This window comes from Carcharhinus amblyrhynchos, chromosome 19 (assembly GCF_965287045.1).
Source record: "Carcharhinus amblyrhynchos chromosome 19, sCarAmb.v2.hapA, whole genome shotgun sequence".
Lineage (NCBI taxonomy): Eukaryota > Metazoa > Chordata > Chondrichthyes > Carcharhiniformes > Carcharhinidae > Carcharhinus > Carcharhinus amblyrhynchos.
In genome coordinates, this window is record NC_137342.1 from 1,944,165 (window position 1) to 1,957,927 (window position 13,763).

At 49.8% G+C, this 13,763-nt stretch overlaps 1 protein-coding gene across 1 annotated transcript in view; it reads right to left on the reverse strand.

The window, feature by feature from the left end:
- LOC145355578 (dynein axonemal heavy chain 3-like) overlaps nt 1-13,763 on the reverse strand; it is a 507,454-nt gene that overhangs the window by 316,916 nt on the left and 176,775 nt on the right. The window contains 5 exon segments of the mRNA XM_080207828.1: nt 4,639-4,827; nt 5,138-5,332; nt 7,071-7,266; nt 8,610-8,740; nt 9,603-9,806. Coding sequence (XP_080063954.1) covers nt 4,639-4,827; nt 5,138-5,332; nt 7,071-7,266; nt 8,610-8,740; nt 9,603-9,806 — 915 coding nt within the window.

Consider the following 13,763-nt stretch of genomic DNA (forward strand, 5'->3'; position numbering starts at 1 on the left):
GGTAATGGATCAGGACAGTTTAAAGTATTCCACAGTACTAGTCTGCTTTTAGAATGAAGGTGCTGCTCCTTCAGCTGGACCTCCCACAGTCCCCCTGTTGTAAATACATCCACAGCCCTGTTAGGAAGGGAGTTCCAGGGTTTTGACCCAGGGACTGTGAAAGATCGGTGATATTTTCCAAGTCAGGAAAGTGGGTGGCTTTGGGAGGAGCTATTGGATGCAAAGCGTCCGCTTCCCTTGTCCTTTGAGGTGGTGGAGGTTGTGGGTTTGGAAGGTGCTATCTTAGTGAGGTCCTGTAGTGCATCCTGTAGATGGTACAAAGAGCTGCCACTATTCATCGATGGTGGAGGGAACGGATATTTGTGAATGGGGTGCCAATCAAGTGGCTACTTTGTCCTGGATGGTGGCAAACATTTTGACCGTTGTTGGAATTACGCCCATTCAGACATACAGAGGTTATTCCATCACACTCCTGACTTGTGCCTTGTAGATGGTGCAAAGGATTTGGGGGGTCAGGAGGACTTAAGAAAGATTAGGGAAGAACATATCCCTGTCTACATCAATAAGGACAAAGTAGAAAGGGTCAAGAGCTTCAAGCTTTTAGGTGTCCAGATCACCAACAACCTGTCCTGTCCCCGCATCCTGACACTATAGTTAAGGAAGCCCCACCAATGCCTCTACTTTCTTGGAAGACTAAGGAAATTTGTCACCCTTGAGAATATGTGAACTCTCACCAACTTTTACAGATGCACCAGAGAAAGCATTCTTTCTGGTTGTATCACAGCTTGGTCTGGGCTCCTGCCCTGCCCAAGACCACAAAGAGTTACAAAGGGTTGTGAATGAAGTCCAGTTCATCACTCAAACTAGTCTCCCATCCATGGACGCATCTACACTTCCTGCTGCCTTGGAGAAGCAGCCAGCATAATTAAGGACCCCATGCAGCACGGTAGTACAGTGGTTAGCACTGCTACTTCACAGGGACCTGGGTTTGATTCCAGGCTCGGGTCACTGTCTGTGTGGAGTTTGCACACTCTCCTCATGTCTGCGTGGGTTTCCTCCGGGTGCTCCGGTTTCCTCCCACAGTCCAAAGATGTGCGGGTTAGGTTGATTGGCCGTGCTAAGAAATTGCCCCTTAGTGTCCAGGGATGTGTAGGTTAGAGGGATTAGTGGGTATAATATGTAGGGATATGGGGGTAGGGCCTGGGTGGGATTGTGTTTGGTGCAGACTCAATGGGCCGAAGGGCCTCTTTCTGCACTGTAGGATTCTATGATTCTATGGTTCCACACACCCCGGACATTCTCTCTTCCATCTTCTTCCGTCGGGAAAAAGATACAAAAGTCTGAGGTCCCGTACCGACCGACTCAAGAACAGCTTCTTCCCTGCTGCTGTCTGACTTTTGAATGGACCTACCTCGCATTAAGCTGATCTTTCTCTACACCCTCACTGTGACTGTAACACTACATTCTGCACCCTCTCCTTTCCTTCTCTATGAACGGTATGTTTCGTCTGTATACCACACAAGAAACAATACTTTTCACTGTATGTTAATACATGTGACAATAATAAATCAAATCAAATCAAAGTGAGTCACTCACCACAGGATTCCCAACCTCTGACCTGCTCCAGTGGCCGCGGTATTTATATGGCTGCTCCTGTTTAGTTTCTGGTCAGTGTAACCTCTCGATGTTGTTAGATATTAAAGACTTCCCATGATAGGTGTTACACACTCTCATTCTTTCCTATTCTTTTCCAACCAGCTGTCAATGCCATTCTCCTCGGCGCTATCCACAGTCATTTCTGTGTTTTGGCCGGTGATTCTCCTACTCACGTTGACGGATTTGTCACCAGGGTGGGGTGTTTGTCACCAGGGCGGGGTTGTCACGAGGAGGGCGGGGTTGTCACGAGGAGGGAGGGGTGGGGTTGACATGAGGGTGGGGTGGTCATGAGGATGGGGTTGTCACGAGGGCGGGGTTGTTATGAGGGTGGATTTGTCACGAGAGTTCCTGCCAGGTGCCAGAAGGTCAGACGATACAGGAAGTGCCCTTGGCCTTACTGCCCACATCTGCTGCCCAACATGTGCGACACCTCATGTTGGCAGCCATTGTGGACACTGGTACCTCCCTCCTCGTGACCAGCTCACTATTACCATTATGATCCTGTAAATGCCAGGCCCAGCAGAATGTTCTTCCCAATCCCTGAATGCCATGCTTGGTGAGCTCTGAGAGGCCATGCCAAGGTTAGAAGAACCCTGGGTGTCCAGGGTTGCCAACACAAGGCTGGATTCTGCAGACCCTGACTCCGTACTCAGAGATTACATCAAACTTACCACAACGCAGAGGGAGAATCTCGGAGGAATCCCCTTAACCCCAGCCTGAGCCCAAGACTTGCTCAGGAACCAGCTTCCTGCTAGTCACTCTCAGTTTTAAACACCTCGATTGCAATCATTTCTTCATCTTCCAAACTCAAAGAAATACAAGTTTACAGTCTGTGTAACCCCTCCTCATGATTTAACCCCAGCAGCACTCTGCCCATTCCCCACTGCACCCAATCCAAGACCAATCTCACCTTGCTGTGAGGTGAGGGGCCCAGAACTGAAGCCAGTTCCTCCACGTGGTGTCTCACCTACTCTCTGCCTGGCTGTAACATCACTTCCTCCTCTTTGTGGGTATATGTGGGGGTTACGGGAATAGAGCCTGGGTGGGATTGTGATCAGTGTAGACTCAATGGGAAGAATGGCCTCCTTCTGCAGAGTAGAGATTCTAAGATTCATTCTATGCTACGACATTAAAGTCAACCTTCTTTCAGGCTTTTGGGTGACTTTCTATATGCATTCGCCAGTCTTTTATGATTTATCTGCCCAAAACTGCCAAATCTGATTGTTTCTCCACAGTTCCTGGTCTCTCACAACCAGAAAATCATAGAATCATCGAACCCTACAGTGCAGAAAGAGGCCCTTCAGCCCATCGAGTCTGCACTGAACACAATCCCACCCAGGCCCTACCCCCATATCCCTACATATTATACCCACTAATCCCTCTAACCTACACATCCTTGGGCACTAAGGGGCAATTTAGCACGGCCAATCAACCTAACCCACACATCTTTGGACTGTGGGAGGAAACCGGGGCACCCGGAGGAAACCCATGCAGACATGAGGAGAATGTGCAAACTCCACATAGACAGTGACCCGAGCCGGGAATCGAACCCAGGACCCTGGAGCTGTGAAGCAGCAGTGCTAACCCACTGTATTACCGTGCTGCCCAATATATTAATTTGATCTTTCTTGGATCCAAAGGGAATGATTTTAACTTTATCGACCGGTATACCTGCACGTTTCCCTGTTCCACTTCACCATTTATCTCATACAATCAATCACAGAATCTCTACAGTGCCATTCGGCCCATCGAGTCTGCACCAACCACTATCCCACCCAGGCTTTATCCCCACGTATTTACCCTACTAATCCCCCTGTCGCAAAGGGGCAATTTAATCAACCTAACCCACACATGGCCTTCTGTAGACGTAGGTATATATATGTTCACCTTTCAAAAAATCCCCTCGAAAGCAGGGATCGATTTATACTGGGTCAAACATGGGCACTTGGGGTTTAGCTGTGAGGGCATCATGGACTGGTTGGGCCGAAGGGCCTGTTTCCATGTTGTATTGCTCTATGGGTGGGATTTACTCGGTCTGAGACCGGAACATCCAGCCCAAGGGTGTTTGCATGGTGTGTGTTCCGCCTCTCAGGGTTCCCTGTGGCAGGCCGGATGGGAAAATTCCTCAGCACGGAGTTAAAGTGAGTCTCCGGCACGAGTGGTGGCCATTCTGAAATGGATTAACATTTGATGCAAAGAGTGGGCCTGTCTTAAACTCCCACGCATTGTCACAAGCAGGGCCACAGGGTCTACTCAACCGCTTGCCCCCAGTTATAGAGGAGCAGCAAATGAACATAGAACATGGAACACTACAGCACAAACAGGCCCTTCGGCCCACAAGTTGCGCCGATCACTTCTATACCTACCAGGCCATAGAACTATCTATAACTCCCAATCCCATTAAATCCCATATACTCATCCAGAAGTCTTTTAAAAGACCCCAGTGAGTTCGCTTCTACCACTACTGACGGCAGCCGATTCCACTCACTCACCACCCTCTGAGTGAAAAACTTACCCCTGACATCTCCTCTGTACCTGCTCCCCAGCACCTTAAACCTGTGTCCTCTCGTAGCGACCATTTCAGCCCTGGGAAATAGCCTCCGAGAATCCACCCTATCTGTACCTCTCAACATTTTATAAGCCTCTATCAGGTCCCCTCTCAACCTTCGTCTCTCCAGGGAGAAGAGTCCCAGCTCCCTCAACCTATCCTCATAAGGCATGCCTCCCAATCCAGGCAACATCCTTGTAAATCTCCTCTGCACCCTCTCAATAGCTTCCACATCCTTCCTGTAGTGAGGCGACCAGAACTGCGCACAGTACTCCAAGTGGGGTCTGACAAGGGTCTTATAAAGTTGCAGCATTACCTCCCGACTCCTAAACTCAATCCCTCGATTAATGAAGGTCAGTACACCATACGCGGGTGAAAAATTCTTTGGCAGAGTTTTGGTGAAGAAGTTTGGGCCCGGGTATTGGTGACCATACCTTTTGGCTCATGGCATTCCAGTGCCGTGGTTTAATCCCCGGAGTGCAGAGAGCATTGATCAGTGGCATACTGATTTTGAATTTCTCCAGTTTAGTTTTGATGGTAGTCGCAACTTTCAGAGGTCTGTGCAAATCTGGGTGGTTGAAAACCTTAGTTAGTTTATAGCTGACCCTCCATAAACTCTGCACCTGAAAGGAACATTTCACAAGTAGAAAAGATTTATTTTAAGTAGTCATGAACAAACAATTCATTTGCATGTTTTTTTTGATGCTTCTAACAAGTTTAATTTTAAAGGCGATGCAATTTAAAGGATCTGTCATCTTAATCTTTAACTTAATCTCAGGTGATTCCTGCTTTCAGCCTGGGGAAGTTTAAGGCAGGCATCGTTTTTCAAATACTCTGCAAAGGTTCCGATCCGCACATTTATAAAGATTAACCAGCCATAGTTGCTGCACAGCAGAATTTCTGTTTAAACGAGAGATTGTATTTATTTCTAACCTCCTGATCCACCTCTTCAGCATTAATGTGTAGTAAGGGTCCATTCATCCACCTGTCATAGTGCAGGTTAAACTGAACTGCTGTTTTCCAGAGTTTCTCAAAGGGTTCCTTTGTGTTAATAATGTTCTGGATTTGATGGTAAGGGCTGATGTGTCCCGTCTCCAGCAGAACCTCCTCACGGTTAATCAGGGCTTTCTGATCAGCAATAAGAGCAACAGTCACAACCCCACAACCGGAACTGACTCACTGACACCCCACCCCCACCCCCACCCACCCCCACCCCCACCCCGCCACCTCACCCCCACCCCCACCCACCCCACCACCCCCACCCCACCCCCACCCCACCCCCACCCACCCCCACCCCCACCCCACCCCACCCACCCCCACCCTGCCACCTCACCCCCACCCCACCCACCCCACCACCCCACCCCCACCCCCGCCCACCCCCACCCCACCACCTCACCCCCACCCACCCCCACCCCACCACCTCACCCCCACCCACCCCCACCCTGCCACCCCACCCCCACCCCACCCCCACCCCCACCCCCGCCCAACCCCACCCCGCCACCCCACCCCCACCCCCACCCCACCACCCCACCCCCACCCCACCCCCACCCCGCCACACCACCCACACCCACTGCCAACCCCACCCCACTGCTGTGCCACCCACACCCACTGCCACCCCACCCCCACCCATTGTCACTCCACCCCCCACCCTGTCACCCCCACCCACCCACTGCCGCCCTACCCCAGCCCACTGTCACTCCACCCCCATCCACTGCCACCCCCACCCCACCCACTGCCGCCCCACCCACACCCTCTGTCACTCCACCCCCACCCACTGACGCCCCACCCCCACCCTCCACCCACCCACTATCACTCCACCCCCACCCTCTGTCACCCCCACTCACCCTCCACCCACCCCACTCCCACCCCACTGCCACCCACACCCGCCCACTCTCAGCCTCCCTGACAGAAGGTTTGGCCAGGGTAGAAAATGCAATATTTTCACAAACTCAGGGTGACTGGGCTAAAATGGATTTCCCTCCTGGACACCGACTCTGAACAGATATTTAACTAATGGCATTTGTCATTCATCAGTGAAGGTTTTGGCTCTGTTGTCAGCAGGATTCGCTGTGTTTATTTACAGGAGTTACTTTGTCCCCAGTCTGACGCTGGTTCCTGAATTCTAACATTCAGAAAGTTCAGCTGCTGCTAATCTTCCTGATATCAGTCAGTAACCGAGAGTTAGATTTCTATTCAATACAACTCTGGGAACAGAACATAAGAACATAAGAAATAGGAGCAGGAGTCGGCCATCTAGCCTTCGAGCCTGCCCCGCCATTCAATAAGATCATGGCTGATCTGAAGTGGATCAGTTCCACTTTCCCATTTTCTCCTTAATTCCCTTGTCTATCAGAAACCTATCTACCCGCGTCTTAAATATATTCAGCGAGGTAGCCTCCACCACTTCAACGGGCAGAGAATTCCAGAGATTCACCACCCTTTGAGTGAAGAAGTTCCTCCTCAACTCTGATCTAAACTGCGCCCCCCTTATTTTGAGGCTGTGCCCCCTAGTCCTGCTGTCCTTTCTGAGCGGGAAGAATCTCTCTACCTCTACCCTATCCATCCCCTTCATTATCTTATACGTCTCTATAAGATCCCCCCTCATCCTTCTAAACTCCGGCAAGTACAGACCCAGTCTATTTAGTCTCTCTTCATAGTCCAACCCCCTCATCTCCGGTATCAGACTAGTGAACCTCCTCTGCACTCCCTTAAACTGTCCTTAACAACTCTCAGTAAATGGAAAGCAGCATATTTGAGAACAGAGATTATGCAGAAACCTAGTAAACTGCACACAGTCTGAGCTCCTTTCACACACACCCCTTATTTCTGAATAAAGTTGTTGATATTTCCTAAAGAGTAAATTCACCTCCTCTGTAAACTCCCTGAGTCTCGTACTGATGTCCTCCAGCTTGTGGACGTATTGCTGTGCCTCCGACATGCGATCCTCCTTTTGGAATTTCTTCAGCAGGGCTGCAGTTTCTGCGATACGCCTCGTGAAATCGTCCTGCCAGTGAAGCAGTTTGGAAACGGCCACATCATGTTCCCTCTGTAAGCGCACCTCACTGAAAAAGGGGGAAAAACAAGGGTTGTTTGGTCTTAGCATTGGGAATGATGTGGAATCCCAGCATTTCCCAGAGAGTTAGTGTTGGGAATGATGTGGAATCCCAGCATTTCCCAGAGAGTTAGTGTTGGGAATGATGTGGAATCCCAGCATTTCCCAGAGAGTTAGCGTTGGGAATGATGTGGAATCTCGGCATTTCCCAGAGAGTTAGTGATGGGAATCCCAGCATTTCCCAGAGAGTTAGTGATGGGAATCTCAGCATTTCCCAGAGAGTTAGCGATGGGAATCCTGGCATTTCCCAGAGAGTTAGCGATGGGAATCCTGGCATTTCCCAGAGAGTTAGTGATGGGAATCCTGCATTTCCCAGAGAGTTAGTGATGGGAATCCCAGCATTTCCCAGAGAGTTAGCGATGGGAATCTCAGCATTTCCCAGAGAGTTAGTGATGGGAATCCCGGCATTTCCCAGAGAGTTAGTGATGGGAATCCCGGCATTTCCCAGAGAGTTAGTGATGGGAATCCTGGCATTTCCCAGAGAGTTAGTGATGGGAATCTCAGCATTTCCCAGAGAGTTAGCGATGGGAATCCCGGAATTTCCCAGAGAGTTAGTGATGGGAATCCCGGAATTTCCCAGAGAGTTAATCACTTCTTTCAGCTTTTGGAAGTGCTTCACAGGAATGATTGTCCAATCAGATTGGACACTGAGCCACAAGGGGTGAGATTTGGCTGGAAGAGGTTGGTGTTAAAAGGAGGAAAGCGAGGTGGAGAAGCTCAGGGTGGGGGTTCAGGCTGTTTACACCACAATTAACAATCCACCCCAACAGAATTTAATTTTAACCCTCAGTGGATGTCATATTGATGCAGCCCCAGATATATTCCCGCAAGGAAATCTCAATGTTGGTATGATTCAGGATGTTGTGTCAAAACTTATTCAGATTGTTAGTTCCATTGAAATTAGAAGCTCAGATTTGTTTGCTGTCTATCAACGATGCCACCCCCTTTTAGCTCGTGACTCAAGCTCAATACTTCCTGAATGTTTGCTACTTGAAACCAAAATGCAAAACCTAACCTCACCAATCTTCTCATCTCCTTGGCGAGCTCTGCTCTTCCTCACTGTGTTATACAACAAGTCCAATACCTGATGAAGGAGCTGCACTCCGAAAGCTCCTGATCCCAATAATCCTGTCGGACTTGAACCTGGTGTTGTGAGAATTCTCACCCTGCACAACCCAGCCTAACGCCGGCATCTCAGAGCTCTGGTGACAGGTTACAAATCATTAGCAGACAGAGTCTGATTTTACACAGATATGTCGTTCTGCTCTGAGACACGCTGATTTGCAAACTGACCTGTTTCTGATGAGCGGACTGATCCTCTCCGGCCACGAGAAGGTGCTGCCGTTCAGAGCAATGTCCTTCTTGGAAAGCGAGGCATAATCCAGCAGGAAGAGAAGATTTCCAGCTGCGATGTCCAGCTTGTCCTATCCAAGATTACACAGAACTCTTAGGTTCCAGCCCACAATCCGTACACCATGTCCCAGTGCTGGGGAGTGCCAATCCCAGTGACACAAAATGATAATCAGAATGATTCCCAGCTCACTAATATCCAGGAGACAAAATGCAAACGCACAGCTTGTCTCTCTAGTCATGGTTGTTGCAGTTATTTTAAATCAGTGTGCTTTGGAATCACTGCATAAGGCACAGATAGCTTTACTCAGCTGTATCACTCTCTAAAACAGACTCTGCTTTTTCACATTCTGCATTCCTCAGGCAAATTTTGCTGAGATTTTCCAGCATTTTCTCTTTTGGCTTCAGATTCCAGCATCCGCAGTAATTTGGCTTTAATCCAGAGATCAGGATTTTTACAATCCATCAGTGCCCATACCTTCACTCTTGCGACAATAATTAAACGTGTTCCCCATGTTTAATTTGAAAAAGAGACATTAACATTGCCAGAAAATGCCATGTCCCCCTCTCACCCTGAGTACAGACTCCCTGGCAGACACACTGCTCCTTACAGGTATTCTCATTAGTGAGACATCACGGTGACACTTTTAGCCAGCAGCTACACACCCTGTACAGAATTAAACATCAGGGAATAAAGGCAGATCTTTCCATAATCACACATTACCAATGCTGTTTCATTTGTGACAAATTTGAAACATGCGGCATTAACTGTGCGCTGTTGTAGAATCGTACACAGCTCGCTCTGCAGGTGGAACCATAACCTGCTGAAAAATCAGCCGCAGGGAATATAATCACAGAGAAATTCAGGCAGTTCTCTCTTCCCCACTGGAATGCCTTCACCATTCAAACCCCCCAGTCAGAGAGAAATTACCCCACCTTCAGCTGAAGCACCTCGCAGCTCCTCAGCGTATCCACATAATTCTGCACCTGTACCAGTTTGCGAGTGGAGTCAGTTGTGTTTGTTATTTTCCTCATGATGCTGCCGTACTGCTGACAGATCCTCCGATTCAACTTCTGCGACGTGGTAAGAACTTTATTGATCACGGAGTCAGCCAGTTTCTGGGTGCGATGGATCAGCCACTGTGGATTGGAAACCATGGAACACTCTCAGTCTTGGCATTAGGAGGGTTACGTGCTGCGGGGGTGTTGGGGGGGAGGGGGTGTTGGGGGAGGGGGGTGTTGGGGGGAGGGGGTGTGGGGGGAGGGGGTGTGGGGGGGAGGGGGTGTTGGGGGGGAGGGGGTGTGGGGGGGAGGGGGTGTTGGGGGGGAGGGGGTGTTGGGGGAGGGGGTGTTGGGGGGAGGGGGTGTTGGGGGAGGGGGTGTGGGGGGAGGGGGTGTGGGGGGAGGGGGTGTTGGGGGGAGGGGGTGTTGGGGGGTGGGGGTGTGGGGGGGAGGGGGTGTGGGGGGGAGGGGGTGTTGGGGGGAGGGGGTGTTGGGGGGAGGGGGTGTGGGGGGGAGGGGGTGTGGGGGGGAGGGGGTGTTGGGGGGAGGGGGTGGGGGGAGGGGGTGTTGGGGGAGGGGGGTGTTGGGGGGAGGGGGTGTTGGGGGGAGGGGTTGTGGGGGGGAGGGGGTGTGGGGGGGAGGGGGTGTGGGGGGGAGGGGGTGTTGGGGGGAGGGGTGTTGGGGGGAGGGGTGTTGGGGGGAGGGGGTGTTGGGGGAGGGGGTGTTGGGGGGAGGGGTGTTGGGGGGAGGGGGTGATGGGGGGGAGGGGGTGTCCTTTCTCGCCTTAGCCCCGGTCACAACTTCCCCAATCCCACTCCGAGCTGTCAGCTTTTCTAATGTTTATTTATTAGTGTCACCAGTAGGCAATGGAGTTACTGTGAAAATCCCCTAGCTGCCACAGTCCGGACCCTGTTCGGGTTCACTGAGGGGAAATTTAGCATAGCCCTAACCAGCACGTCCGTTGGACTGTGGGAAGAAACCCATGCAGACACGGGGAGAATGTGTAGTCGCCACACAGACGGTGACAGGGAATTGATCCCGGGTTCCTGGGCGCTGTGAGGCTGCACTGCTCCCCACCGTGCCCTGAGACTGGGAACTCCGGAAGAGCAGGTGTCAGTAGTTGCCCCATGGCAATCAGGTGGATGGTCCTTCTCACCTCTCCTTGCTTGCTGAAGGCTGATGTGATTGATTTGGGGCCAAGAAGCACCATCCAACTTATCAATATCATTAACCATTTCTGAACTCAGGCTGTAGTTCACATTCAGTCTATCCTCGACCTTGCCTCTGATGATAATACACTCAAGTTAAGAACATAAGAAATAGGAGCAGGAGGAGGCCATCTAGCCCTTCGAGCCTGCCCCGCCATTCAATAAGATCATGGCTGATCTGTCGTGGCTCAGTTCCACTTTCCCGCTCTCTCCCCATAACCCTTAATTCCCTGTCTATCAGAAACCTATCTACCCGTGACTTAAATATATTTAGCGAGGCAGCCTCCACCACTTCAACGGGCAGAGAATTCCAGAGATTCACCACCCTTTGAGTGAAGAAGTTCCTCCTCAACTCTGATCTAAACTGCCCCCCCCCCTTATCTTGAGGCTGTGCCCTCTAGTCCTGCTGTCCTTTCTAAGCGGGAAGAATCTCTCTACCTCTACCCTATCCATCCCCTTCATTATCTTATACGTCTCTATAAGATCCCCCCTCATCCTTCTAAACTCCAACGAGTACAGACCCAGTCTATTTAGTCTCTCTTCATAGTCCAACCCCCTCATCTCCGGTATCACCCTAGTGAACCTCCTCTGCACTCCCTCCAAGGCCAAAATATCCTTGCGCAAGTACGGCGACCAAAACTGCACACAGTACTCCAGCTGCGGCCTCACCAGTGCCCTGTACAGTTGCAGTAGTTTTGTGACATTTATTTCAAAGCGCCATGAATATTAACAATGAAAATACTGAATGTGTTCCTCTGAGTTGGCGGTGTGAGTTCCTCTGCTGCTTTGAGAATATTGCTACAAGAGGGCAGATAATTTTTAATTGGCTCCTCTGCTCCAGTTCGTTAGCATTAAGGGACAGTCTACCCATTCTCAGGGAGTGATATCATTTACCCTGCACATTCACTTTTACCCAGTAACCTCCCCCCGCAACCCCAGAACATAATCATTAATGTACAAAGCATGCAAAGATATTATCTCCCTTAAGATATTAAAATGACTCATATTTATAGAAACATTAATATTTGATAAAGGAAAGCAGTATTCTTCTTGAATTATATATCTGGCAGTGATTGTTAGTGTCTTTGTCTCCAATGACTGTGCATCGTAATCTATCACGGGTCAATTGAAATCTATATACAATTTTACATCACACTCCTTTTAATGATTATACATTCCTCTACATTGCACTGACGCCAATAGAAAATCATCATCATTGCATAGAGTGTGTGAGAGAGTAAACATGAGTGGAATTACGTGAGGGACCTGTGTGAATAAACTGGGGGTCCCACCATCAGCACAAACTCATTAGTTAACATAGAACATAGAACATAGAACACTACAGCACAAACAGGCCCTTCGGCCCACGAGTTGCGCCGATCACATCAACACCTACCAACCTACAGACCTATCTATAACCCTCAATCTCATTAAACCCCATATACTCATCCAGAAGTCTTTTAAAAGACCCCAGCGAGTTCGCCTCCACCACCACCGACGGCAGCCGATTCCATTCACTCACCACCCTCTGAGTGAAAAACTTACCCCTAACATCACTTCTGAACTTCCCTCCTTGCACCTTAAATCTGTGTCCTCTTGTAGCAACCATTTCAACCCGGGGAAATAGCCTCTGAGAGTCCACCCTATCTATTCCTCTCAACATTTTGTAAACTTCTATCAGGTCGCCTCTCAACCTTCGTCTCTCCAGGGAAAAGAGTCCCAGCTCCCTCAACCTAACTTCATAAGGCATGCCTCCCAGTCCAGGCAACATCCTTGTAAATCTCCTCTGTACCCTTTCAATAGCTTCTACATCTTTCCTATAGTGAGGCGACCAGAACTGCGCACAATACTCTAAATGAGGCCTGACAAGGGTCTTATAAAGTTGCAGCATTACCTCCCGACTCCTAAACTCAATCCCTCGATTAATGAAGGCCAGTACACCATACGCCTTCTTGACCACCTCTTCCACCTGCGAGGCCGATTTAAGAGTCCTGTGGACCCGGACCCCAAGATCCTTCTGCTCTTCAACACTACTAAGACTCCTGCCCTTGGTAGTGTACTCGTTCATCCCGTTGGTTCTGCCAAAATGGACGACTACACATTTATCCGCGTTGAAGTCCATCTGCCACTTCTCCGCCCAATCCTGCATCCTATTTATGTCCTGCTGCAACTTTTGCCATCCTTCCAGACCATCCACAACACCACCGACCTTAGTGTCATCAGTTGTTACGTACAAATCTTTAACAGCAAAAGGCATTTAAGGAGCATCTTGTCTCACCCCAGAACATCTCAGGGAAATGATGTATTTTTGAATGCAGTGGTCGAGGGAGAGAGATTCTTCCCACTCAGAAAGGACAGCAGGACTAGAAGGCACAGCCTCAAGATAAGGGGGTGTGCAGTTTAGATCAGAGTTGAGGAGGAGCTTCTTCACTCAAAGGGTGGTGAATCTCTGGAATTCTCTGCCCGTTGAAGTGGTGGAGGCTGCCTCGCTAAATATATTTAAGTCACGGGTAGATAGGTTTCTGATAGACAAGGGAAGGGTTATGGGGAGAGAGCGGGAAAGTGGAACTGATCCACTTCAGATCAGCCATGATCTTATTGAATGGCGGGGCAGGCTCGAAGGGCTAGATGGCCGACTCCTGCTCCTATTTCTTATGTTCTTATGTTCTTATGACGTGTAGAACGATGGTGACACAGCATCAGTCTGTGCACTGTGACCTCTCCCAGCGAGCAACAAAATCAATAACAAATCATTCACCTCAGTAACATTGGTTAAGAGTTAAATACTGGCTGGACCCCCCTCACTGATCTCCCAGTACAATGATGGGATGTGTTACAGGACACCAGGTTGAAATGACCAGGAGTTTCCAATGCCCAGTCCCTGAGT